This window comes from Arachis duranensis, chromosome 3 (genome assembly GCF_000817695.3).
Source record: "Arachis duranensis cultivar V14167 chromosome 3, aradu.V14167.gnm2.J7QH, whole genome shotgun sequence".
NCBI classification, from domain to species: Eukaryota; Viridiplantae; Streptophyta; class Magnoliopsida; order Fabales; family Fabaceae; genus Arachis; species Arachis duranensis.
The window spans coordinates 133,066,863-133,094,333 of record NC_029774.3 but is presented as its reverse complement, the minus strand read 5'-3'; the positions used below and the strand labels follow the sequence as shown (position 1 = coordinate 133,094,333).

At 32.5% G+C, this 27,471-nt stretch overlaps 4 protein-coding genes across 6 annotated transcripts; 2 read left to right on the top strand and 2 right to left on the bottom strand.

The window, feature by feature from the left end:
• Window positions 1-1,528: 1,528 nt before the first annotated feature.
• Window positions 1,529-3,389, top strand: LOC107481990 (stemmadenine O-acetyltransferase-like). The gene is made up of 2 exons (XM_016102349.3): window positions 1,529-2,185; window positions 2,612-3,389. The coding sequence occupies exons 1-2, from the start codon at window positions 1,559-1,561 to the stop codon at window positions 3,326-3,328; spliced, it is 1,344 nt and encodes a 447-aa protein (XP_015957835.1). The 5' UTR covers window positions 1,529-1,558; the 3' UTR covers window positions 3,329-3,389.
• Window positions 3,390-3,404: 15 nt separating this feature from the next.
• Window positions 3,405-6,060, bottom strand: LOC107481989 (two-component response regulator ARR11-like). The gene is made up of 5 exons (XM_016102346.3): window positions 5,542-6,060; window positions 5,158-5,310; window positions 4,675-5,076; window positions 4,503-4,579; window positions 3,405-4,407 (listed from the first exon to the last, which is right to left on the bottom strand). The coding sequence occupies exons 1-5, from the start codon at window positions 5,672-5,674 to the stop codon at window positions 3,568-3,570; spliced, it is 1,605 nt and encodes a 534-aa protein (XP_015957832.1). The 5' UTR covers window positions 5,675-6,060; the 3' UTR covers window positions 3,405-3,567.
• Window positions 6,061-10,412: 4,352 nt separating this feature from the next.
• On the bottom strand, window positions 10,413-12,177 carry LOC107481966 (E3 ubiquitin-protein ligase AIRP2). Its single transcript, XM_016102322.3, has 5 exons — window positions 11,668-12,177; window positions 11,383-11,545; window positions 11,213-11,279; window positions 10,895-11,120; window positions 10,413-10,793 (listed from the first exon to the last, which is right to left on the bottom strand). Exons 1-5 carry the CDS (start codon window positions 11,745-11,747, stop codon window positions 10,586-10,588), a joined length of 744 nt encoding a protein of 247 aa, XP_015957808.1. The 5' UTR covers window positions 11,748-12,177; the 3' UTR covers window positions 10,413-10,585.
• Window positions 12,178-20,302: 8,125 nt separating this feature from the next.
• LOC107481991 (probable LRR receptor-like serine/threonine-protein kinase At1g67720) lies at window positions 20,303-25,001 on the top strand. 3 transcript variants are annotated; one of them, XM_021139501.2, is made up of 15 exons: window positions 20,303-20,526; window positions 20,636-21,176; window positions 21,262-21,773; window positions 21,886-22,015; window positions 22,273-22,344; window positions 22,443-22,511; window positions 22,581-22,652; window positions 22,797-22,865; window positions 22,987-23,090; window positions 23,230-23,480; window positions 23,660-23,786; window positions 23,876-23,941; window positions 24,023-24,209; window positions 24,298-24,430; window positions 24,525-25,001. In XM_021139501.2, exons 1-15 carry the CDS (start codon window positions 20,433-20,435, stop codon window positions 24,858-24,860), a joined length of 2,763 nt encoding a protein of 920 aa, XP_020995160.1. In that variant the 5' UTR covers window positions 20,303-20,432; the 3' UTR covers window positions 24,861-25,001. The 3 variants fall into 3 exon arrangements, with proteins under 3 accessions (XP_020995160.1, XP_052115114.1, XP_015957840.1); XM_052259154.1 differs by having other exon boundaries at window positions 20,304-20,526; window positions 22,632-22,652; window positions 22,987-23,141; XM_016102354.3 differs by having other exon boundaries at window positions 20,305-20,526; window positions 22,987-23,141.
• Window positions 25,002-27,471: the final 2,470 nt, after the last annotated feature.

Here is a 27,471-nt window from a genome sequence, read left to right as displayed (position 1 = left end):
TTTTTAGCTATAAAATTTAGATAAAGATAATTATATATGAGTTTTACATATTACAAATAATAACCGAATATTAGAACGTTAATTAACTATTGTAACATAACGATAATCCTATGACCAACTAACTATTCCCAAACAAGCTATTCATCACTTCTTCCAAACGAGCGAGTTAAATTAATAAGAAAAATGAGAACAGTTGTGGCAAGTAAAATTATCCTCCATCGAATTCAAATCATAAATCTTACATTCCAATCCAAATATTCAGTGAAAAGAAAAAAAAAACTATATTAAATCTGGTTTCTATGGTAATTCAATTATGACAATATTTGACAACATTTCGTCCTTTTAAAGAAATATATTTAGGGATATATATATATATATATATATATATATATATATATATATATATATATATATATATATATATATATGTATATATATATATATGCATGCATCAAAAGATATTATATAGGCCATATTGTTGTTGCCATTATTAGTTGGTCATCAGTTCTTGTTGTATATATGAACGTATACATTAACATATATACAAGCCATTGAAGTGGTCCTAGAATTATTTGCCCAAGAATATAACATAAATACAAAAGTTAATAATGTAATCGTGGGACAATATTTGGAAGTGATTGCTTTTTAAATGTAATTGATAATAAGGAATAAAAGAAAACAATTTATTTTTCATACCATAAAAAATATACCAAATAATTATTTGCAAAAATATCTTTTCAATTTCATGTAAACATTAACAGTTCTGTTATATACATATAAGTTTTTTTGAAAAACAAATCTAAATAAGTTAATCTTAACTTTAACTAAAATTATTTAATAATTGCGAGACACAAACTCAATTTAAAAATAATACAGAAAAATGATTAAATTATCAACAAAAATATATCCAAATCAATTTTAAATCAGGTAACGTTATCAATATGACAAAAGTTTTACGATAACGATAACAATAATTAACGAAGATAACGATAACAACAATACGTATAAGAAGAACAAACAATGATTATAATAATAGTGATTATGATGATGAAGATGATGGAGGAGAATGAAAAAAAGGAAGGAGAAAAAAAATTTCAACAAAAGAAAGAGGAGAAAGAGGAACTAGTGGTGTTAGTGACAATAATAACAAAAGAGAAAAATAATAAAAAAGAATAAGAAGAAAAAGATGAGCATATCAGGAGGAGGAGGAAGAGAATGCGCTGCAAAATCTAAAAAAAAAATGCGTACGCCCGAATATAAATAACTTAATTGAACTTATTTAATTAAATAACTTATATGTAAAGATTAATTCATACTTTAATTAGATATAGTGACACAAAATGCTACTTGATGTTATTAGAGTATTAATTAGATTTTTAGAACAGATATTGTGGAAAATTAAATTAGATATCTTAAAATTATAATACTTATTTCACACAACTCTTAATTAATCAAGTTTATTTTATATTTTTTATCATATAGAATATATAAATTTATTTATATTTAAAATGCCATTCGATGGCGGTGACTCTCACTCCCATTGAAAAAACTTGGAAGGATGGAAATGGAAGTGATATCAAGAGAAAGCATCAAACCATGTTCCCCCACTCCAACACACCTCAGAAACTACCCTCTCTCCTTGTTCGACAATGCCGTTTCTCCAAACTCAGTCCCATTAATTTACTTTTATGCCCCTCAAGAATCTCCCGACGAAGCCTCCAAACTATCGCTTCTCAAGAAATCCCTATCCCAAGCTCTATGCAAATACTACCCTTTCGCCGGCAGGTTCAAAGATCCAACCTCCGTACACTGCAACGATGAAGGCGTCTCCCTTGTGGTCACCAGAATTAAAACCAAGAATCTCTCCAACATTCTCCGCAACCCAACGGACGCCCTCTTGAGCCCCTTGTTCCCCGACGAGCTGCAGTGGAAGGATATGGGCTTGGACTCGAGCTTGTTGGCAGTTCAAATTAACTGTTTCGCGTGCGGCGGAATGGCCATAACCGTATGCATGTGTCACAAGGTTGGTGACGCTTCCACTTTGTTCAACTTCTTCAACGATTGGTCAACGCTCACCCAACAACCTCACATCACAGTAGCCTTACCCCATCTTGGAGCTTCGCTTTTCCCACAAACCCACTTCCCACTTCCCCGCCAATATTCCTTCGTCCCTCACCACAACATGGTACGTATTACACGAAGATGGGTAAAATAGTCTTTACACAAAAACTATAGATATATTTATGCATTATTATTATTATTATTATTATTAGGTGATACTATCACGAAAATTTTATAATTGTCTTCGTATGAAGATGTTTTTCTTTACTATTAGATTATAAATTGTATAGTTTGATTTTGATGTATTATTTTTTTTAAAGTAGAAACTCAGGTGCAGTCGACTTCACGTAAAATTGATATCTGAGAGCTATTAAATAATTTGACTGATTTGACTAAATTTTCATCTAATAACTCTCGACTATCAACTTCACGTGAGTTTTTACATTTTTTTAAAGTGTGAGTAAACAAACAAAATACACTTTTAATATAAGAATCTTCGTAAAAAGATGTTTTTAGTATCTTCATTTGAGTAAGTGACTTATTATTATAGGTGTGTAGAAGGCTTGTGTTCGAAGGTTCCAAAATTGATTCCCTTAAGGCCTTGGTTTCGTCGTCGTCGTCTTCTCAGAAGGTGGAGAACCCTACTAGGTTTGAGGTTGTGGTTGCACTGATTTACAAGTGTGCTGTTTCGGCGTTGGGATTGAGTGTTAGCAACACGCTCTTGCGTGTTGCCATCAACTTCCGCAAGAGAATGATTCCTCCGCTGCCGGACAAGTCCTTAGGGAACTTGGTTTCGAGCTTCTATGCTTCCTCCATGGACAATGATGAAGCGGAGTTGCACGAGTTGGTGACCAAAACAAGAGAAGGGCTAGCTTTGTTTTGTGACAAGTATGTAAGAAACTTTGGGGACTTGAAATTCGTGTCGGAGTTCCTAAGATTTGGACAAGCTGTTACTACTGATAATAAGAGTAGTTGTGAGGATGGGGAGAAGAAGAAGAAGAAGAAGAAAGATATGATTTTTTTCTCTGGGTGGTGTAGGTTTTCGGCGTATGAAGCGGATTTTGGGTGGGGGAGGCCAGTGTGGGTGACCACTGTTTTGTGTCCTGTGAAGAACAGCGTGGTTTTGATGGATACAAGAGATGGAAAAGGGATTGAAGCGGTTGTGTGCATGCTTGACAAAGACATGGCCATGTTTGAGCGTCACGTTCATCTTCTTCGCTATGCTTCTCTTGAACCAAACCGTTGGACATGCTCATCATGTTCTTGAACAAGTGTGTGTACTCTAATATTAAGAAATAAATAACAAGTTAAGCAAAGTTTGATCTAAATATATTCAGTTGATATGTTCAACAATAATGCCTTGTCATCACACATCATCTAATTCTTCTATACATGCTGGGAGGAAAAGAATACCCCAAATCAGTCAATTACATTTGAAATTCTTCAACAAAAAAGGGAAAAAAAAAGTATAGTAACAATAATAAATTGTTCTTTAATTTCATACCATCATGCTATGAATAGACTTTGATCTACTACTGAATAATCTGCTGAATCGTATAATAAATGGTTTGGAACATCAGCAATAAGCCCTGGATCGTAATAATAGTCTGACATGTCTATGCTGTGCATACCAAAGTTCATGTCATTGTAGCATTCACTTTGTAGCAAGAAGAAATTCAAGTCCTCCTCCAAAGGCGAAAAAGCCGCCTCGCCACCCCAGAGTAGGTTTTGCTGGTAAAATTCCAGATCAGGAATGAGACTGGCATCAAATTCCTGTGTTTTCAAGCCCGGATTTGAAGTGACTGAGGATTGATCATTCACCATAAGGCTTTTGGACTGAACCGGAATAATGTTGTCAACTGCAGAAGAAGCTATTGAGCTTGCAGCAGAGGGACTGGACACCATTGAAGCAATTGATTGTGATTTAGGATCATCTTGGAGTTTCCTTTTGGGAACTTGATTCCAAGTGTACTGTGTTGGTATGGTGCAATCAAATACTTCAATGTTTCCTTCTGAATTGAGAGGTGAAAAGGTTTGATTAAGGACTATCTGTGAAACCTTTGTCATGTTTGGATCAGGAATAATGTTATTAGTAGCCAGTGCTCTTCTTTGTTCTGTTTTATTAAGCTCTGACACAGTGAAATCGGATTCATGAAGTTGCACTAATCCATTATTTGGACATCTGAAGCCGTCAATTGAAACTACATTTTGTTGCTTGTTCATAGAGTTCTTAATACTAGAGCTTCCGGGATCTTTCGGATTCAAATCCGGATTCTTTATTCCACTTGAAGAGCATTTCTTCTGATCTCTCTGCTTCTGCAACCTACTCAAGTAGAGCCTGTATTTCTGCAGGACAAAAATTCCCTCATTAGTATAAAAAAGTAGAACTTTCATGGTTATTATCACTACCACCTAAGAGAAAGTCATCATCATATACCTACCTGCAAATGACTAGCAACATTTTCTCTGGTAAGCCATGGTACATTCATCAAATCTAGAATTTTCTTGGGACCAACTTCTGTGAAACAAAGACAAGTCTTATTAACATAGTGAAAATGTTTTAATTCGGTCAGCAATCACAATTTGTATTATTTGGTTAAGAGATAGACTTACTATCAAATCCAATCTGATTCACTGCTTGGACAAACTTCTGATGAAGATCCACAGACCAAACCACTCTAGCTTTCTTGGTTGAAGAAGAATCTCCGAATTCTCTTTCGTCGTGTTTGTTATCTGTATCTTTCCTTTTCCTTGTTGAACTGATACAATCTTCTAATGCAAAGAGGCTCACATCATCACAACATTGATCTTGTCCATTTCTCATCAAGTGATGAATGCCCTCAAAATCAAAGCCCTCTAGGCTTTCAAACTCTCTCCCTTCATGAATCCTTTTTCTCAAGACATGCTGCCATATGTTTCGCAGTTCTTTCATCCTTATAGGCTTGAGGAGATAATCACATGCTCCATGTTGAACACCTTTCATTACCCTGCTTGTTTCTCCATCAACAGACATCACTGCACAATTTAAACTATCAACTTTAGTTTTGTTATAATAATATATATCATATGAAGTTAAAAACTTGAATGATAACATACTAATGACAGGCAGATCCATCTCAAGTCCAACATGCTCAAGAAGCTTGAATCCATTCATGTCAGGCATGTTTACATCGCTGATCACTATGTCGAATGCATCTTTCCTCTCTCGAAGCTTCTTCAGAGCCTCGGTTGCCAAACAACAAGTAGTCACTGAAAAACAAGGGATCGGATTCAGAGTAGCATATATAAGATATGCTGGTTTTATTTGTAGTAAGAGTCACTTGTATAAACACACAGCAGCAAGAAGAAATTGTAACTATTCTAAAACAGAAAAGAAAAGGAAAGTAAACATCATCCCTTATCAAATTAACAATTGGACCCTAATAATATCAACAAACCATAGCAATGATATGATGAGTAAAAGAAACAGTTAGTAGTTACCTTGGTAAGAGCACTTCTTGAGCATCTTTTCAAGGATCTTGAGCCATGTTGGATCATCATCAACAACCAGAACTCTCAGTCCAGCCGGAAAACCTTCACGACGTGTACATGGCAAGCAACCATTATTATCCATGCTTCCTACTTAGCTAGGATCACTTCTTTTGGGAGTTCCAGTAGAAAAGAACAATGGTGGTTTGGTTTTTTGATGGGGAAAATAAAAAAAGGAAGAGATTAGAGAAAGGGTAAGTGTAAGAGTAAGGGAATATTAACTGTCCAAGTGGATCACATGTTTTTGTTAGTGCATTATGTCTCCTTTGAGTTTAACACTTCAAGTCATAGTAAATGTTTGAGATGTGACGATTGATGAAAATTAAGTTGGCAACAAGTGGCAAACTTTAATTTACTCAACAGGAGATATAATTAACTTCTTAATTAATCAAGAAGCTGAAAAACACTGAGTTAGTTTAGCAGTAACATAAGATTAGAAGATTGATACTGCTCTCTAACTTCAAAGAGTCAGCATGCTTCTAATAATGTTGGTTTAGCAGCTAACAAGTATTCTGATTTCTAAGTGCAGTTTATACTTAATATATATTATTTTGGAAGTCTTAATTTCCAACAATACACAACATATTATAATGGCGGATTGGTTTCTTTTTTTTTTAAATTTATATTTATGTTGCTTGTGAGGTTGAACATATGTACGGTCTATATATAAGCTGAGTAAGAATCAACTGAGAATCCAAAACCGTTTTCTTTATGGAATTCAGCAACAAAAAAGAAAGGTGACATGAAATATATTATACATAAACACCATGGTCTCTATTTTGTATGCAACAATCCCACTTCTGATTACTGACTCAGAAAACTTTGAAAGAAACTAATTGCCATAAATTAAGTGGGAAAATATATACTTTAAATTGAATATTGCTACCAAGCATTGTTCTTTCTCTTCTTAATTGAATTTAAATTAATAGATAATTCAATATTTGAAGATTAACTCTATTTTCTTATATTTTTTTAAATGTCATCATGATAAAGTATGACACCCGTTAAACCACATCTACTTGGATAAGTAGTGTTCCTAACCAGACCATTTATGTCACGTATAACGTATTTAATTTATCCCTTTAAACTTTAAAGCAACTTTTCCGTACTTATAACCTTATTTTAGAGCTTTTTTTATTATTAAAAAAATAGTGTAATTTCTATATGATAAAGATTTATGTGCAGTTATTTTATTGATACTTGAATATTATTAGATAATAACTTAATTAAATTTATTAAATTATCTAATAACTTTTAAATATCAACTTGAGATAAAAATAACTGCATACGAATTTTTAACTTTTTATGTAGGTAAAAACTCAGGTGCAGTCGACTTCACATAAAGTTGATAGTTAGATAATTTGACTGATTTGATTAAATCTTCGTGTAACGGCTCTCAACTATTTCACGTGAAGTCGACTGCACTTGAGTTTTTACCGTCTATGTACGTGGTAAAATGGAGCCTTTATTAGGTATTGGAATCCATTAATTACTATGTTGCTTTCCGACAGGTAAATGACGGACCTGAAAACAAATTACTAAAGAACAAAAAATAAGAGACAACCTAATTCTAACTCTAACAAACACAGAACACTTCCAATCGCAGAGGGACAAAACATCAGTGTCATAAACACTTAACACAGTGAACCCTTAAGTGTAAATGAAGATAGGAATTAGCAGACAAGTGGAAATAGATTTCAATGGGGAGTCCAAGCAGTAAATTAAAATTAGAAATTGCATATGTGGTTATAAATTAATTAGGAGCAATGGATTATATAATACTCAAGTATTGCTAAAAGGATCCAATTATGCCACCATGATGAATAGACCGTTACGTGCTCCACAATGAAAATGTCCAATGGCAAAAGTTTGCGGGGACCGAAATGACGATTCAAAGAATATAATTAACACACAAAAAAAAAAAGCTATGGGTTGTTGCATTTCTAATTTTCTATAAGCATTTGATCCAAATTTACTTTAAGGAAAAGCTTTTATTGATTCATCAAATCATCTTCAACATAATGTTTTGAATATTATATCAAGAAAATATAAAAAAATCATAAGAATTGGTTATTTTTAGTCATCACTCTTAACTATTAATTCAAGGTGGAAACTCTGATTTCACGTAAAGTTGATAGTTGAAAGTCGTTAGATGATTTGACTAATTTGACTAAATTTTCATCTAACGGCTCTCCTTTATCAACTTCACATAAAGTTGACTGGACATGAATTTCCACTTTAATTCAATGCTGAAAACTCAGGTGAAATCGACTTCACGTGAAGTTGATATCTGAGAGCCGTTTGATGAAAATTTAGTCAAATCAGTCAAATCATCTAACGGCTCTCAAGTATCAACTTCACGTGAAATCGTCGTCTGAGTTTCTACCTAATTCAATACTTTTAATTTAATAATCTAACAACATATTTTAGTTTATATTTTTAAATATTAATAATTAATTAATAACAAAAAAAATAAATTTTTATAATACTCTAATATTTTGTTTATATTAATATCGTATATTTATCATGCTTTTCATATTCTAAAGTGTTTATTGGCTGATTTGATTTTTATTGAATATAATACTTAAAAATTATTAGATAGTCTGAAATATTTAATTAAATTAAATATTTTAATTATGATTTTTAGGTAAAGACATTTAGACGTGAAACTATTTTTACTGTGACTAATAATACAAAAAATAAAAGGAAAAAAAGGTTACAAGAGCAGCATGGATAACAATTCTAGGATCAAGGAATAATAGATAGGAATGTAGTTAATCATGTACATTGATAGAGGCCACGATACCAAACCAACTTAACATTTGAAAGGCCAAGATTGCTCCATCTGCACCGCGTGACACTTCACACTTCACACACACCCTCAAATGTGACATCTTTTATAAACCTCTTTTAAATAATCATTTATTTCCAACCAATTATCATTTAATTAAGCTCCATTACCAACAGTAGTAGCTAAAGCAATATGCACTTCTTGCTTCTTTTTATTTCTTCTTGTTTTCCCCCACTCCTTTTCTATATACTATTGATTGAGATTGATTTCATTTCATAACCTTAGTCACAAGCTTTATTCATATTTAAATAAATAGAGACCTTTTTGTTCATATAGTTAACTAGCTTTCTTCTCTTTTTGTCTTTGTAGAAAAGTAAGTTTTGGATTCAAAGGCATACATTTTGTGTAGTGGGGTGAGGGTACGGAAGAAGTTTTAGGAAAAGGAAAAAGGAAACTAATTGTAATAAGCCAAAAAAAAAAAAAACTGATAAATTAAATGAGTGAATGAACCTAACAAAAAATTCCCACTAGGAAATTCTTTTATGATAAGGAGAGAATTATTTACTTAAAGAGAGGATGGTGAGGCTTCTTATGATTGGAAAAAATGAACATAAAAAATAGTTAATAGGATCAAGTCCTTGCAACTTATGCTAAGTGGAATATAGCTTTTCATTAATTTAATTCAAAGTTAATGAAAATGGTTTCTGCCTTGTTCTCCCTCTATGATGCTTTCCTCAGTAGCTCTTTTTACCTGGCTTATTCTCTCTGGAATTTATTTACTTTTTCATTGTCAAGTTTTTTTTTTTCATTATTCTGTCTGTGACTATATGAGAATATGTTGTGTAATGCAATAAGAATTGAATTTAGAGTGTATGCTTGATTGCAACTAATCATTTTGAACCACTTGCTTTCAAATACTTTTTTGAGAACAAAGTAATATAATATATGTGGTCCTATTGCTATTGCTGAAACACTGTAATCCATTCTACTTATCATTTGAGTCACTTTCCATTTGGGATATCACAGGTTTATTTCTAGAACTTCATCTCTTAAACAGAATCTTAAGGTCTTTGGGTTCTGTGTCTCTCTCTCTTTAACATGGAGATTATAACAAAGGTGAGTCTTGGAAGTTGGAATAATGCTAAAGTTGTTGTCTTGTAATTCGAGGTGCATGTTCAACTTCTAACAAAATTGTGTGTATTTATCTTTTCCACACTTAATTTAATGAAAATTTCGAGTCGTACATTTTTGATAGATAAGACCATAGGATAAAAAATTACTTTTTGAACATAAAATTTTTAGTTTAACTTTTTTGTCAAACAATCCTACGAAGTATGAACTAGACAGTATGAATAATCAAATACAGGTAAATTAACATGTCAGTGTGGCATGGGACTACTATGATGAAAGTTATTAGGCTACCTTTGAAAAAAAAGACAGAGATTGAGAGTTGAGATTGAAAGATGGAGATTGAGAGACAGAAATTAAATTGAGTCTCTATATTGTGTTTGGTGTAAAATATACTGAATTGAGTTATGTGTCAATATTATGTCTAATTTAAGATAAATATAAATATTGAATGATAAATTTGAAATTTGAAAAGTTAAATCAAAATATTTTTGAGAGAAATATTATTAAAATTTCAATTTCCATCTCAAAAAATTCCAGTCCCCTATATTTTCAATTTCTAGAGAAATTGAAGGGACCAAAATTTTGAGTCTTGAAATTAAAATTTTAATTCTAGACCACAAAACATAATACTAAGTCTCGCTTCTCCGTCTTAGTTTCAGTCAATGAAAATAAATGCTATCTTAAGGAACTAAAATTAGTGTGAGCAACAGGCTAAGCATTTAGAAGAAAATTAGTCTCGGTTCTGTCCTCCAATTTGATAGAATCAACATTGTTCACTTGCCTAGTTGATCAAGGCATTACAGTTTTTACCAACTTATGAGAACTCATATTAAATCTTTTTTAAAGGGTTAATTTAAAATGAGTAAAACACTAAACTGGCATAACCTTATTGCACCTTCAATTGACAACAACAATCTTAGGCTTATCAGCACTTGATTTGTTTTGATTAATTACATCTATATACAATTCACAATTGAGAAGGGCACTTCAACATGTTCATTACAGATTACACAAGTTTCAAAATTTTCTTACAAGTAGTAATCATCTTCCAATTTACATTGAATTCAAATCAATTCATAACATGTAGTTAAATGCATAGACATGTGCATCAGGGATATTAAGTGTCAAAGTTTCCATGAAAAGGTAGAAACGTCTTATATTATCCATTGCAAGTGTAGCTCGGTCAATTACATCACTGTCTCCAATAACCTCCCATAAATCTGTAGAACTAACCCTTTTGAGGCTTCCACGGCAAAATGGACATGATTCTGATCTCAAATACCTACAAGATTTCATGTCACACTTTATTAGCAACATCAAATAATTGGCCACACTTAATTTGAGAACAGAACAAGTGTATCAAAGTGTTTGATTTGAGTGTACCAATCATGGAAGCAGCTAATGCACAAGGAATGCACACAATTAGGAAGCACCATCTTCCTGCTCTTCTCCATGCATATGTCACATTCATCATCTCCCTCTTGGTCTTCATCAAGAAACTTTTCAAGCCTTTTTCTGCTCACAATTTGGCTGCAATTGCTTCTGTGGTCTCTGATTCTGGACACATTGAACTCGCCTTCGAGTAATCGGAGCGAAGGGTATATTACAGCTGCAGGAGAATTCTCACCATTTTAAGCAAGTTAATCACATAATTGAAGTGAAAAAATTGATTAAAGAGGCAAGAAGGAAGACATAACATACCATAGAATTCTCTTAGAGAGGCTATCCTTTCTTTTGAGGAAATAGATGGCATTCCATCAATGTATACCTATATAAAAACATAGTATGCAGCAAGTTCATTGAAACTAGATGTAAAAAAGAGAAAAATAAGGGCATGAAAGTGGGAAAATGGTGATGATATGATGACTCACATTGGATATAAGAATGTGGAGTAATCCCAAACAATGGGGAATATCATCTGTGCAACTAAAATCCAACCACTCAATCAATGACAAGAAAAGAGGAGCAAAAGGGCTGTAACATAATTTCATTTGGATATAGCTCCCATTATAATCTCTAGGGAGTGCTGATGCCCTGCAATTTTGAATTTTTCTTTATTTATGTAGCAGTCAATTTGGACAAAATGGTATACTAAAAAAATTGATATTTGTGATAATTTTTGAAACTGATATCTAAGAAGAAAGAAAATTTCTTACAGTGTGTTGGCATGTTGGATATCATCTTCAAGAGCCTTGAGAGATTCTCTGAAAGAACTATTGGATTGTATTTGCACCATTAAGTCCCAACAAGGAAGAAGAAAAGAACAAAAAATAGAAGGGTGATATAGTAAAAGAAAGCTATGTTGTTGTTGCTACTGCAAGGGAGCTATTTTAATTTGTTTGTTGTACAACAAAGAGAATATTGATGATTGCATGGATTAGAAGGAGGGGTATCTCTAAATAAAGAAGAAAACAAGCAGATGAATGAAGATGAAAGAGAGAAAGAGACCGTGTTGTGTGAGGGTAGATAGATAGAAAGAAAAGAAGTTAGCTTAATATTCAAACTTGGCCACCATATAAGGATTATTAAGGAAAGAAAAGGATGCCTTCTCTCACTTTGTTACCTTTTTTTCTTGCGCATTAATTCAATTCAATTCAATTCTCTGTGGTCAACTGTAATGCAGCGTGTTTAACCATTTGTCTTTGATAATTGTCTAATCTGATTAGAGTCTCATAGTACATTACATATAGTATAGTATCATATTTATTTACTCCACTACTCTAAAGTCTAACATTTTGTGCTTTCGGTTTCAGTCCTCTCAAAAACTTTTCCCTCCCTCTCTCTTTCTCATCTTTCTGGCATAAGGGACATTAATAATGCGCGGCTGCAACAATTTTTTTTCTTGTTGAGACCAGTTGTCACCTATTTACATCCTCTACTTTAAAGTGTCTTGCCTCTTGACCTTATCTATATACATCAAGCCTTTAATTTAAATTTAATAAGCACATTTGTTACTCATATTTTGGTTACCTACTTTAATCTGTGGAGGCTGTTCATGAATGAGTCAAGTACATAGAATCATAGAGCATTATTGACTCGGCACAATGCAGTTAGAAAGGATTTTTTTTTAATAAATAAAGAAAAGAGAAAATGGGTCACATAAATGCGTATCAGTATATCACTGTCGGTCCAGTTTATAGGCCTGTCCTTATTCCATAAGTCTTAAGGCCCAAAAGCGTGACCAAGAAGGGGCGTGTTTGGCTGACCCTTTACATATTCTGCCAAATATTAAAAGTATGGGCCACAGATAACCGTGTAGGCAACCATGAACATAGATGATATATGAAGAGGGACAAAATAATGCAACCAAAATTTGTGAATGAGAAATATGAATTGAATAAAAATATAGACAATAATAAAAATAGGAGAGTGTTAGGTAAACAATGACTATCTTGAATAATATGAACAACCACCAATCAAATAAAAGTATGCCACACCTTAATTTAATGCTATTAATTAAATTTATTCTTTTAACCTTATTAATTCACATTATTCACACATTGTTCAAAAATATTGTTAGTTATCTATACTTTTCTATAAATATAATATGATAAAATAGTAAAATTACAATATCTCGTAATCTCTCATAATATATATAGAGAAGTCTTTAATATTCTCTTATATATTATGAAAATTCATGTAAAGGAATTACACATATGAGAGACCTTATTACTTTTTTTTCTGAGTTTCACTCACTAATTCTATGTAAAACATGACATATATTAGCAAATGTTTTAAGTCTCTGTATATAATATTTTGTGGAAGTGTATTTAATTTATAAGTTGATCAAGTTGTGCACAAATTGCACAAGTATGTGTACTAGAGTCTTCTTTTACATTTATTTTTATCAAGTTGTATGACAAGTTGATAAATATTAATTTATGTAACAACTCATTCTTAGACTAAGTCAAAAATTACAACTAAGCTAATTTATCTTTAAGTTGCAAATTTTTATTAAGACTTTGACTATGTAAGTTGGACAACTTCCAAGCAGTTTCATGAGTCTTCTAACTTGATAAGAATCATTTGCATCATACTTGATTCTAGACCAAGCTTAAGTTCTATAATGTTCTTTAATTTTTTTGAAATTTCATACTCCACTTGTATCACTTATAACCTCTAGCCATTTTGTTGACTTCAAACCAAAAGAAGAATTTTGATTCTTCTTTTTCACAATCTCCTTCTCAAAATTATTCTTTTGGTGTATTCATAGGCTGGCAATACATACCATACCCTACCCGCACCTCATATATAATACATTTTATAAAAATTAGGTATAGAGTGAAGGAGGTCAAAGTTGAACCCACAATTTTTCTCATGTAATGACTTGCAATAAGTGAGTAATCACTAAACTAGTTAGTTAATTTAATAATCTAGGACATTAGTTTTTTATTTTTTATTTTATTAATATGTATGAAATTTGGAATGATTGAATTTTATATTTGCTTTGAAAAAAATTAATTTTTTTGCGGGTAGAGTAGGGTTTAGAATTTTAAGGTATGGGTAGGGTTAGGGTTGAGAGATTCTCAACCCGCGAGTAGGATAGAGTAGAGTTTTAATAAAATTTTCAACCTGTGGATAGGGTTAGAGTAGAGTCCAAACCCTACCCTACCCTACCCATTGCCAGCCCTAAGTTGATAATGCTACAACTACTTGTAATTTTGATTACTAACTTACTGCACTTCCTGCAAGTGTGAACATATAAGCCATAGTGAATTTTCTTTTGTCAAGATCTCTTACGAAATCAGAGTCAACATAATTTTTTATGGTAAATTCAGATTCTTTAAAACATAAAACAATATTAAAGGTTCCTTTGATATATTTCAGGATCCTCTTCGTAGCACTCTTGTGCTCTTTTTCTGGATTTGCTATGAATCTGTTGACCATCCCGACAGATTGAACGATATCTGGTCTAGTACAAATCATGGCGTACATAAGACTTCCCACTGTAAATGCATACAGTACTCGAGACATTTTTATCTTTTCTGCTTCACTGCTAGGACATATCTCAGAAGATAATTTAAAATTGACAAGAAGTGGGGTAGATATTGGCTTACACTCTTGCATGTTAAACCGTCGCAAGACCTTCATCAAGTAATTTTCTTGGGATAGCCAAATCTTCCTATCTTTTCTGTCTTGGCAAATCTGCATCCCTAAAATCTTGTTTGCTGGTCCCAGATCCTTCATATCGAACTTCCTAGTCAACTGAGCCTCTAATTCCTGGACACGATCTTTGTTGGGGTCTATCACCAATATGTTATCCACGTACAACAGCAGAATGATGAAATCACCATTACTAGACCTCTTGTAATAAATATAATAGTCTGACTGAAGTATATTGTAATCAAGGCTAATAATGAAGAAATCAAATCTCTTGTACCAACATCTCGGCGCCTGCTTTAAGTCGTACAGAAATTTGGTTAACTTGCAAATCAAGTTTTCTTTTCCTAATTCTTCAAAGCCTTCTGGTTAGAGCATATATACTTTTTCTTCAAGTTCACTATGAAGAAAGACGGTCTTTACATCTAGTTGTTCTAGATGTAAGTTATACACAACACATATAGCAAGAACTACTTTTATTGTAAAAATTTTAACTATTGAAGAAAAAATTTCATTGAAATCAATACCTTCTTTATGAGCAAATTCCTTCACCACTAATATTGCACGATAACGTTCTATCTGGTCGTTATTGTCACACTTTATTTTGTAAACTCATTTGTTACCAATTGCTTTCCTTTTGTCCGGGAGTAGGACAAGCTTCCACATTTTGTTTCTGCGTAGTGCTTCCATTCCTTCTTGCATGGTTATCATCCATAAAGAAGAATTTGGACTTTTAATAACCTCTTAAAAGGTTGATGGTTCTCCATCTTCAATAATAAAACAATATGCATCATGGCAAGTCATGATATAGTCGGCATGCCATGATGGTTTTTTCAATTCTGCAAGCTTTAGTTGGTCCTTATTCAACTTGCTCAGGTTCTATTTCAAAAGAGTCTTTTTCTCTAGACTTATCATTCATGTATTGTAGTAGTTCTTTTAGTGCTACTGTTGTTTTCTTACTCCTTTTGCAATTCGATTTCAACAAATATAATATTTCTACTGATAATAACTTTGTGGACAATGGGGTCCCACAAACGATACCCCTTTACATTGTTAGCATAGCTCAAGAAGATACACTTTTTTTATTTAGGATCAAATTTTGTTCTTTCTTAGGTATTGAACATCATATAAAAAGGACATCCAAACATATAGAGAGAAGAATAATCAGGTGGCTTACTTTGTCACATCTCCATTGGAGTTTTCAACCCAATTAATGTTGACAGTGATCTATTAATCACGTAGCAAGCTATTTTAACTGCTTCTGGCTAGAAAGACTTGGCTAATCCTGCAATTTGTAATATAGCTCGAATTCTTTTTAGAAAGTTCTGTTCATCCACTCGGCAACACCATTTTGTTGAGGGATATATGCAACTGTGAATTGCCTCTAAATACCATCGTGCTTGCAAAATGCAATAAAATCACCATCAATGTATTCTCCTATATTGTCTATCCTCAAACACTTTATTTTCTTCCTAGTTTCAAGCTCTATTCGCGCTTTAAACTCCTTGAATATTGGAAACATATCTGACTTCTTCTTGATGGGGAATACCCACACTCTTCGTGAGTAATCATCTATGAAGGAGATAAAATATTTTGCTCCTCCTAGTGATAATTCTGGTGATTCTCATGAATCAGAATGAATCAAGTCTAGTATATGCTTACTTCTAGCGGTTGATCTTTCAAACTTCAATTTATACTGCTTGCTTGTCGCACAGTGCTCACAGAAAGGTAGATTCACTGTTTTAAGCCCTAGAAGGAGATTACGTTCTGCAAGAACTTGTAGATCACATTGTGACATATTGCCTAATTTGCGATGCCACAACATCGTTGTGTCTTCTTGGTCTGTAGATACAACTGATGCTTCTGCATCTCAAACTGTATCTCCAGAAAACATGTAGAGATTGGTTGTTAGCCGTTTTGTCTTCATGATCACAGGAGCACTATTAGTCACCTTCAACGATCCACTTTCAATATTAATCTTGTACTCTTGAGAATCTAATAGCCCAGCGGATAACAAATTTTTTCTCAGGTCATTCACATGTCTTATACCTTGTACTATATGGATGGAACTATCAAACATCTTAATTTTGATGGTACCAATTCCCACAATTTCTAAGGCATGATCATCTCCCATGAGTACAAATCCTTTTGAAATAGGTTCATAAGTACTAAACCACTCATGATGTAGATTTATGTGATATATTACTGCACAATCCAATAGCCAAACATCAGTTAGTGGTTTATTGTCTTCATGACTAATAGCAGCTTCGATACACAAGACATTTCCATGCTCTTCTTGTTGAACCAACAATCTTTCTTCAAGTGCCCTTTCTTGCCACAATTGTAACAAGTAAGGTTCTTCTTTCAAGACCTTAATCTACCACGACTTTCACTCTCACTAGAGTCACATTCCGTTGATCTGCCTCTCATCACCGACAAAGCTTCTACTTGCTTTGAACTTTCTGTTCGATCATCTTTATTTTTGTGCCTGCTCTATTCTTTAAGAATAGCGGCAACAACATCATCAAATCAAAGTTGATCAACAATATTTTTCGATCTTAAAATTTGTTGCCATGATTTTAAAACTAACTTGTCCTTTTGTAGCGGAAGATTAAGAACCTAAAACTCTGATACCACTGTTATGTACCAGAGTTAATAGGGACAAAATAATGCAACTAAAATTTGCGAACAAAAAATAGATAGAACTGAATAAGAATATAGACAATAGTAAAAATAAATGACAATGGTGAAATTACAATCTCTCACAATATATAGAGAAGTCTATAATAGTCTCTTATATATTATGAAAATTCATGCAAAGAGATTACACATATGAGAGACCTTACTACTTTTTTCTCTAAGTTTCACTCACTAATTCTATGTAAAATATGACATACATTAGTAAATATCTTAACCCCCTATATATAGTATTTTGTGGACGTGCCTTTGGTTTACAAGTTGATCAAGTTGTGTACAAAGGCTCCGTTTGGTAACAAAGACACAAAGTAATGGATAAAGACATAAAGACATAACAATATATGGACATAAATATACACATATTTTTTTATTGTATTTGATAACAATATACATAACAATAATGTACATTCATATCAACATACCAAATTTACCCTCATCTGTAACACCATTACCACCACCACTATCAACATCTACAATTACCACCATCATCATAACCATCATTAATACGAATATCAAATTATTCATCATCATTTATATATAACTAACAAAAAAATTGTGATAAATTTCTTAACAATAATCATTTATCTATCTCAAAAAAAAAATGAGAGAAAGAGAGGCAAGCCAGCAATCACAGTGACAATAAACCAAAATTTGAAAAAAAATCAAGAGATTGAGAGATGGCACTGACAACAATAGAAAGACAGAAGAAGACAGTAGCGGCTGCGAGTAACTGGAAGGCGATGGGAGTCGCTGCGACGACGCTGCAACTTGCTAGCTCGTTACGGCTAGACGGCGATGCCACTGCGATTTTTCTGTTATGTGAGAACTGCATGACGATGACTGTTGTAATGGTAGGCGACAGATCTAGATGAGTGGCAGAGAGTGGAGGCAGTGGCGGTGGCAGAGGGAGGAGTGATGGAGAGAAGAGGGTAGTGATAGAAGAAGATGGAGGAGGGATGAGGGATGAAGGAAGGACACAACAATGGAAGAAGGAGGATAGAGGAAGGAGAAAGGAAGAGGAAGAATATATCTGGATGTTGGAAGGTTTCTGCCTTTCTGGAGTTAGAAACTCAGAAGGGGAATGATAGGTAAACAATGACCATATTGAACAACATGAAAAACCACCAATCAAATAAAAATACACTCCACCCTAATTTAATGCTACTAATTAAATTTAAGATTAATTTACTCTTTTAACCTTATTAATTCACATTGTTCATACATTGTTAAAAAATATTGTTGGTTACCTATACTTTTCCAACTCAGAATGAGGAAGATAATGGGAAAAAAGGGGGTTAGGATTAAGGTACATAATTGGTATTTCAAAAAAAGAAAGGGATAAAAATGTAAAATTTTATGTCTTATCAATTGTGTCTCAATATCTCAACTCAAATAAGAGACAGTAAAAACATGTATTTAATGTACACTTGTGTGTGACCGTGTCCATTAAAAATTTGTGTCTTAGCAAACAAACGATGGATATGTACCACCGTGTCTATGTCTTTGGTGTACATGGACACCAACCAAACTCACGCAAATTGCACAAGTGTGTGTACTAGAATCTTCTTTTACATTCATCTTTATCAAGTTGTATAACAAGTTGATAAATATTAACTTATGTCACAACTCATTCTTTGACTAAGTCAAAAATTGCAACTAAGCTAATTTATCTTCAAATTGTAAATTTTTACTAGAACTTTGATTATGGAAGTTGGACAACTTGCAAGTAATTTCACGAGTCCTTTAACTTGATAAGAATCATTTGTATCATACTTGATTCTAGACCAAATTTAAGTTCTATAATGTTCTTTAATTTTTTTGAAATTTCATCATACTCTACCTATATCACTTGTAACTTCTAACCATTTTTATTGGCTTCAAACCAAAAGAAGAATTTTGCTTCTTCTTTTCACACTGACTCAACATTTCTTATTAAATTTTCCATTTTATTTATTTATTTATTGCTTGAAGAAGAAGCTATGCTGAATGCAAGGCCAAATAACACTATTCTGTGTATGTGGGGAAAATCTCAGGATTCGGGAGGAAACAACAGAAGATATTCTGCAGCCTGTCTTTCTCTGATTTCATGTTGCAACTGAATCTCAATTATAATTATTATAGTTTAAATAAATATGTAATATGGTTGAATATATATATATTCTTAGTTATGTTACATTTAACCTTATGAACCAATATTAAATTAGTTGAGTAGTAGATAAGCTCATCCCTTTTTTAAAAAGTCTTGAGTTTGAGACTTTAAATCCTGTGAGGGTGCTCATGAAATTTTTAATAATGAAATTTGGATACTTGTAAAGAAGATGATGGAACCCATGGAATTGATTGCATTGAGATTTGAGAGAGAGGGGAGAGGGGACCCAGGCCACAGTGTTGATACCAAGGCCACACATGACATGCATACTTTTTCAAACTCTAGAAAGCAGAGAGAGCACAACATTGTTCAAAGTTATTTATTTATACAATTTCACAGGTTTATGCGCTCTGATAAAGCACTAATTAAAGGAAGTAAAGTGCCTAAATTTAAGCCCCCTTCCATTCTAATCACCTACCTCCACTTTTAATCGTTTGTATTTGTCATCCTTTAATCACAGTTATGTTGTTCCTCCCTTTAATTCATATTATATCACCAAATTATACCAAAAAATTCAAAGGGTGGTTTGAAATTCTGTCTAAAAAACTATTAAAATATCTAAGGAGAGACCAAATCTTACCATCATATAAATGCCTTCTTCTTGTCCCATGGCGCCCAAGACAAATTTGATAACCAGGAAAAATTAAATTTGGACTTTTCTTACAATAACAAGTGGATTGATCCAAAAATGCTATATATCTTTTTCTCACTTTGTAGCTTGTGGACTTTTGTGTCACTTTTTCAGAATGGGAAAAAAAAGGAGAAAAGAAAAGTTGAGCCTAAAATGAAAAAACAAGATTCCTAACCCCAAATGATAAAGATATAAGAACGTGAATGAACAATCAACCAAACTTATCAATCAGAGAAAAGTTGAAATGTAATTATTGGGACATAGCAGTTGAAGATACTGAACTGACAGATATTAACTGTTAACATAATCAATCACTTAAAACATTCTTGAATCAAAGATTTCCTATGTTGTCTTGCTTTACCTCTATGGATTTATTTTCTCTCTTCCTGAGTATAATACTTCTTATGCTGACTCCACTTTCTGTTTCACAACTTGAAGGTAATTTTCTTTAGTGTATGCTCCTCAATTGAATTCTCAGTTGAAGGAAAAACTATTGAAACATGAAACTTCATCAGTTTATTTATTCATTTGAAGCCATGTCATGCAGAATTTGTTAGCATTGATTGTGGAGGGAAAAGTAACTACACTGATGGAAGCACAGGGTTGTCATGGATTTCAGACTCTGACATGATGCACCATGGAACTCCAGTGGAAGTAGAAGATGCTCCAAATGGAGGAACCATGGTTCAGTATCGAACGCGCCGAGAGTTTCCCATTGACAGCAAGAAACATTGTTACACACTAAGCACAGTTGAGAGAAGGTATCTTGTTAGAGCAACATTTCAATATGGAATGCTGAAAAGTGGAGGCACATACCCTCAGTTTCAGCTCTATTTGGATGCAACAAAATGGGCCACTATCTCTATATATGATGCTAAAAGAGTGTATATTGAAGAAATGATTATAAGGGCACCCACAAATTCCATTGATGTTTGCATGTGTTGTGCCACAACTGGTTCTCCTTTTATATCTACTCTTGAGCTTAGACCCTTGAATCTTTCTATGTATGCCACTGATTATGAGGATAAATACTACTTGAAAGTAGCTGCAAGAATCAATTTTGGTGCTCCAAGTGAGGCATCTCTCAGGTGTGGAGCCTTGTAGCCTTAAAGTGTTTGAAATATTGCAGCTTGGTTAAGCATGGTCTTGATTTAATCTTTGTATTAATGTCAGGTACCCGGATGATCCATATGATAGAATTTGGGATTCTGATCTTGCTAGAAGGCAAAATTTTCTTGTAGGGGTGGCACCCGGAACAGAGAGAATTAGTACTACAAGGAACATAGATATAGGGACAAGAGAGTATCCACCTGTTAGAGTTATGCAAACTGCAGTTGTTGGCACAAAAGGAGTACTTAGCTATAGATTGAATTTAGAGGATTTCCCTGCCAATGCTCGCGCATACGCGTATTTCGCAGAGATTGAAGATCTTGGTAAGAATGAGGTTCGAAAATTCAAGTTGAAGCAGCCTTATATACCTGACTATAGCAATGCAGTTGTTAACATTGCTGAGAATGTCAATGGTAGCTACATTCTTTATGAACCAAGTTACATGAATGTGAGTCTGGATTTTGTTCTGTCATTCAACTTTGTTGCAACCCCGGATTCTACTCGAGGACCTCTCCTTAATGCAATGGAAATAAGCAAATATGTACGGATTGCTTCAAAGACTGACAGGCAAGATTGTAAGTTACTGATATCAGTATACAATTGCACATATAGCATTGCTTGTATGGAACATGCAGATTACTTGGTTGTTCCATTGAAATGATTTATACTCTTATTTTCATTTTGCAGCAACTGTTGTAAATGCATTGCGATCGGCATCTGCTGAAAGTTTGCAAATGAATGAAGGTGATCCTTGTGTTCCAACTCCCTGGGAGTGGATAAATTGCAGTGCCACTACACCTCCAAGAATTTCAAAAATGTAACATCTTCAATCTTTTTTGTGTTGAAAATTTTGTTCCATTCCAACATTAATCAAGTGAATTGCCATATTAACTCAGTATTGTAGAATGGGCTATCTGTTATGATCATTTCTACACAGTTGGAGTAAATTCGGAAGCACTATAATGGAAAATCATCATCATATATTTCAAAAGTTGACATCACATTTTGCTTATTTAATATATACCGGAAGTTGAAACTGACTACAATTTTACAAATTCCAACTACTTATTTTAGAGTTCTATCAAGAAGGAATTTGACAGGTGAAATCCCACCTGAACTGAATAACATGGATGCTTTGACAGAGTTGTAAGTACATCATTATATTTAAAAAAAATAAAAAATAAAAATTTGCTTTAGTTTTTTTCCTTACTGGTTTTCCTTGTAATATAATCCTATTCGCTCAGGTGGTTAGATGGAAACTCACTTACAGGAACACTACCTGACATGAGCAATCTTATAAATCTAAAGATTGTGTAAGTTCCTTCTGTTTTTATTTCTTTTCTTAAGTTTCTTTTCATTTTGTCAACTGATGACTCTTGCAGCCATTTAGAAAACAACAAATTGACTGGTCCTCTACCATCTTACCTGGGTAGTTTGCCAAGTTTACAAGCACTGTATGTATACTTATATTCATGGATGTTTCTCATTTCAAACTTTGATTTATGGATCAAATTATTTCCAATTCTTTCACATTCAATGCACGATATAGTTATCCTTGTATTTTTATGAATCATACCAAAATTGTGAATTTATGGCAGGTTCATACAGAATAATTCCTTTAGTGGGGAAATACCAGCAAGATTAATATCTGGAAAATTTGTTTTCAAGTAAGCTTAGCAACAGCAAATCTTTCTTGTATTTTAATGTAAGATTAGATTAAGATCCACAATTGTATGATAGTACGATCTTTTCAGCTAGTCTTGTAACCACAATTATTCTGTCTTCTAGCTATGATGGCAATATTGGACTACATAGAGGGAGCAAGAAGCATTTCAAGTTGATACTTGGAATTTCTATTGGAGTACTAGCAATTCTATTACTATTGTTCATAGGTACTTTGTTACTACTGCTGCAGAGAAGGAAATCTCGAACGAGACAAAAAGGCTAGTTGGTCAATTCAAATTCGATACTATTTAAGCTCTTTTTATTTTAACTACAATTTTTTCAACTTAGCATTCTCATGTCCAGCAGGTGTTTCTGCACACAAAAGCACTAAACCTTCAAATGCATATTCATTGGTTCGAGGAAATTTAACGGATGAAGGTACCACTTGCTATATAGCACTCTCAGATTTGAAAGAAGCTACTGATGATTTTTCGAAGAAAATTGGCAAAGGAAGCTTTGGATCTGTTTATTATGGGAGAATGAAAGATGGAAAAGAGGTTGCAGTTAAGACTATGACTGATTCATCCAGCCATGGGAACCGCCAATTTGTTAATGAGGTGGACTTTAATTCAGTTACAAAGAATTTTTCTACCTGCAGAAATGCAGTTCAACCAAAGGAGTTGTATTCAGTATATTTTATTATTAGCATGGCATTCTCCACAAATAGACAAGAGAAACTACGAGAATATATGAAATTCTTAATTTCAGACCTTTGATTGTAGAATAACTAATGCAGGTAGCCCTCTTATCAAGAATTCATCATAGGAACTTGGTTCCTCTGATTGGATACTGTGAAGAAGAATATCAGCATATTTTGGTTTATGAGTATATGCACAATGGCACTTTAAGGGATCACCTTCATGGTCTAACAACTAAATCCTATGTTTTCTTTTAATCTGTTTATTTAGCACTACAAATTGTCCCATGACATGTGTTTCCAATGCTTTCACAGAACCTTCCAAGCAAAAGAACTTAGATTGGCTAACTCGACTTCGAATTGCAGAAGATGCAGCCAAAGGTTCAGTAGTAAAATTACCTTTCTCAGTCCATTTAAGTTCTTCCAAGTTAACAGTTGAACAAGCAGACTTGTTTTCTACAGGTCTTGAATACTTGCACACAGGATGCAATCCCAGCATCATTCACCGAGATGTAAAGACCAGCAATATTCTTTTAGACATCAATATGAGAGCAAAAGTGTCAGATTTTGGACTCTCTAGGCTAGCCGAAGAAGATTTAACTCACATATCAAGCATTGCAAGGGGAACCATAGGTTACCTTGATCCTGAGTAAGCCATGGGGTCTCAAATTCTTATGATCAACAATTTCTTTACTTCTGAATGTTCTGAACCGAGTTTGTACTTTGTCTATAAGCAGGTACTATGCAAATCAACAGTTGACAGAAAAGAGTGATGTGTATAGTTTTGGAGTTGTTCTTCTAGAACTGATATCTGGAAGAAAGCCTGTGTCACCAGAAGATTATGGTGATGATATGAATATTGTTCACTGGGTATATATTATTTTGAATAATTTAACTAGTCTTTCTTTAACATTATGGATTTCAGCTAAAGAATTAATGGTAGATGAAAATGAAATTTTTGCAGGCAAGACCTTTAATCCGAAAAGGCGATGTAATGAGGATGATTGACCCTTGTATAGCAGGGAATGCAAAGATTGAATCCATTTGGAGGGTGGTTGAGATTGCAATGCAATGTGTGCAACAGCATGGTGCATCAAGGCCAAGGATGCAAGAAGTCATTTTGGCTATACAAGATGCTACCAAGATTGAAAAAGAAGCACAAAATAAGCTAAAATCAACATCATCATCATCATCTTCAACTTCAGGAAAACCACAGTCTTCTAGGAAAACTTTACTCACAAGCTTTCTTGAAATTGAGAGTCCTGACTCCTCAAGTGGCTGCCTCCCATCAGCAAGATAAATGAGTAGTAATCAGTAATCCTATCAGGCATTATGTCAAACACCATCCATACAGTTACAACATAGTGAATGACAAACCCTAATTCTTCTATTTTAGTATTTGGCTAGTTGCAAGAATAAATGAGCAATTTAAATTTGATTATATTGTTAAATTTGAGACAGCAATTAATCAATTAGGATCAATTAACATAAGCATATCTTTGTGTGTTGGTTGAAGGAGATTTATGATCCAAAACTAAGGGACACACATGATTGACCAAATAGGCAAATAGAATAAAAGATAAGATGGCATCAAATATCAATTTGGAAAAATTGACATTTTATGAAATGAATAGTGACAAGCAAAAAAATTTTTTTTTTGATCGGATAGATTGAACAATTCTCAATTTTATGTATTATATCACACACTCACACACATATTTAAAGATTTTATCTACTACTTAATTATTGCTAAAATTCAAACTCGGGTGTAACATATTAAAAAACAACATATTTAGTCAATCAACTAAAATCTCACTTGCAAGTTGCAAGAAACAAACTTTATGGCCTCACCAAACCAACCTGTGTGTTGTGTTGGGTTGGACTTGGACCCTTGTGGTGTCGTGTTGTCTCAACTTATTGAAGCCCTATAACTAACTCCTTTTTCTTTTTTCTGACGACGAATAATTGACAACATTAATCACTGTTTGAAAATTGAAACAGCAACGAATATAACATGGAGAAATCATATTTGTGATCCAGAATCTTCTTAGGATAGATTAAGATTTTGCCCTACTTTGATGGATTGTTTGAGCACCTTTCCTGTACCTACACGTAACTATGTATGAGTCCATTATAATTCAATGTTAATGATGATAATAATTAATGTTCCTTTATCCGAATATTTAATCTAATTTGCTTCAAACAGGTGATAACATAGTTGTGTTTTCTGCTCTTAAACATAGGGGGATTAGGATAAGCTACATAATTATTATAAAGAACAACAACAAAAATACATACATGTGTAACATTTCTTCAATCTCTAATCTTTTGAACAATTATCTAATCTAATGTGCCACATGAGCAGCATCTTATTGCTAGCTTAATTGACTCCATTTAATTCCTTCTAACATTGGCAAACTTGCTATCATAATGAGTTATAGACCATCCCTCTTTTTTTTTTTCTCTCTCCGAGCGGGTGTAAAAAGAAAGAAAGAAAAAGAAGGCAGGAGGAAATAATGCTTGTTACTTGTTAGTTTCCAATTCTCCCCCCTTTTATTTTTACGAGTTTAATTTTGATTTAGAATAAAATATTTTATATAATCGTATAATTACATCTTATTTTTTTAGATAATTATTTATACGAAAGTATTACATAATTATATATACTTTTAAAATTACTATAGTCAAAGTTAATATTATATAATTCGCAATACAAAAACACGCACACATATTATATTTGGAGTAATTCACACCATTAAAATAAATAGGGATCAAAATTAGATATCTAAAATTAAAATTAATTACATGTCATATCTTGAATAACTTGATATAAATCGAATTAATCAAATTAATTAAATTCGATTTATATCAAATACATATAAATCGAGTCAATCAAATTTAAATTACTAAAATACATAATAATTATATATAAATCGAATTATTTAAATTCGATTTAATAGGATGTCAAACTATATTTGGATTAAAGCTTGGTAAATCAAAACAAACATTTCGATTTACCATGTGATGTGATATAGTATAATTGTGAAGGTAAATCGAAGAAACTACATCAATAAATATTTGAAAAAAATCATACAGCAGTACAGGTAGTGATCTAAAATTTTAAATTTGTGTATATGTATGATCAAAGATATTACGTAAAGAGTAATATTACGTATCTAATTTATTAAGTTTAATTAAGTTAAACAATAAAATAATATTATTTATAATTAATTTTTATTTATGTTAGACTAATTTTAGTAGACTTAATTAAAAGATACTTAAATATGTGATATTATTCTTAGCTAAATATTTCAAATGAGTCAAATAAGATGAATTCAATTATTTATAACAAGACATACATAGGTTACGAAAAGAATTATTAAATAAACGCTTTCTTTTTATGTTGATTTTATATTCATCTTATAAATAAATAATTATTATACAAATATATAAATAGATATAACTTATAAAAATAAATAAAATTTAAGTATTAGTATAAAAAATGAAAATAAATACCGATGTACAAAAAATAAATATATAAAATTATTAAAAATAAAAATATTTTAAAATATTTTATAATTATAATATTTTTTATANTGAATGAAATTAGCGCAGTTGAAATTTGTAAAAAGTCATTTTATTGACATTCACAAATATACTACGTCACATCACATGGTAAATTGAAAGTATTTGTTTCTATTTATCTTTACAATTATGCTACATCACATCACATGATAAATTGAATGTATTTGCTTGGATTTATCAAGCTTGAATTCGAATGTAATTTGACACCTTACTAAATTAAATTTAATTAATTTGATTTATATATAATTATTATGTATTTTAGTAATTTAAATTTAATTGATTCAATTTATATATATTTAATATGAATTAAATTTAATTTATTCGAT

Excerpts from the sequence above, each read along its gene's own strand:
- LOC107481990 (XM_016102349.3), top strand. The coding sequence starts at position 1,559 with ATGGAAATGGAAGTGATATCAAGAGAAAGCATCAAACCATGTTCCCCC. Across the intron at positions 2,186-2,611 it reads TCGTCCCTCACCACAACATG|GTGTGTAGAAGGCTTGTGTT; the intron begins GTACGTATTACA and ends TTATTATTATAG.
- LOC107481989 (XM_016102346.3), bottom strand. The coding sequence starts at position 5,674 with ATGGATAATAATGGTTGCTTGCCATGTACACGTCGTGAAGGTTTTCCG. Across the intron at positions 5,311-5,541 it reads CAAGAAGTGCTCTTACCAAG|TGACTACTTGTTGTTTGGCA; the intron begins GTAACTACTAAC and ends CTTGTTTTTCAG. Across the intron at positions 5,077-5,157 it reads GATGGATCTGCCTGTCATTA|TGATGTCTGTTGATGGAGAA; the intron begins GTATGTTATCAT and ends TAAATTGTGCAG.
- LOC107481966 (XM_016102322.3), bottom strand. The coding sequence starts at position 11,747 with ATGGTGCAAATACAATCCAATAGTTCTTTCAGAGAATCTCTCAAGGCT. Across the intron at positions 11,546-11,667 it reads ATCCAACATGCCAACACACT|GGCATCAGCACTCCCTAGAG; the intron begins GTAAGAAATTTT and ends TCAAAATTGCAG. Across the intron at positions 10,794-10,894 it reads ATTAGCTGCTTCCATGATTG|GTATTTGAGATCAGAATCAT; the intron begins GTACACTCAAAT and ends GAAATCTTGTAG.
- LOC107481991 (XM_016102354.3), top strand. The coding sequence starts at position 20,433 with ATGTTGTCTTGCTTTACCTCTATGGATTTATTTTCTCTCTTCCTGAGT. Across the intron at positions 22,866-22,986 it reads TCTGGAAAATTTGTTTTCAA|CTATGATGGCAATATTGGAC; the intron begins GTAAGCTTAGCA and ends TCTGTCTTCTAG. Across the intron at positions 23,481-23,659 it reads ACCGCCAATTTGTTAATGAG|GTAGCCCTCTTATCAAGAAT; the intron begins GTGGACTTTAAT and ends TAACTAATGCAG.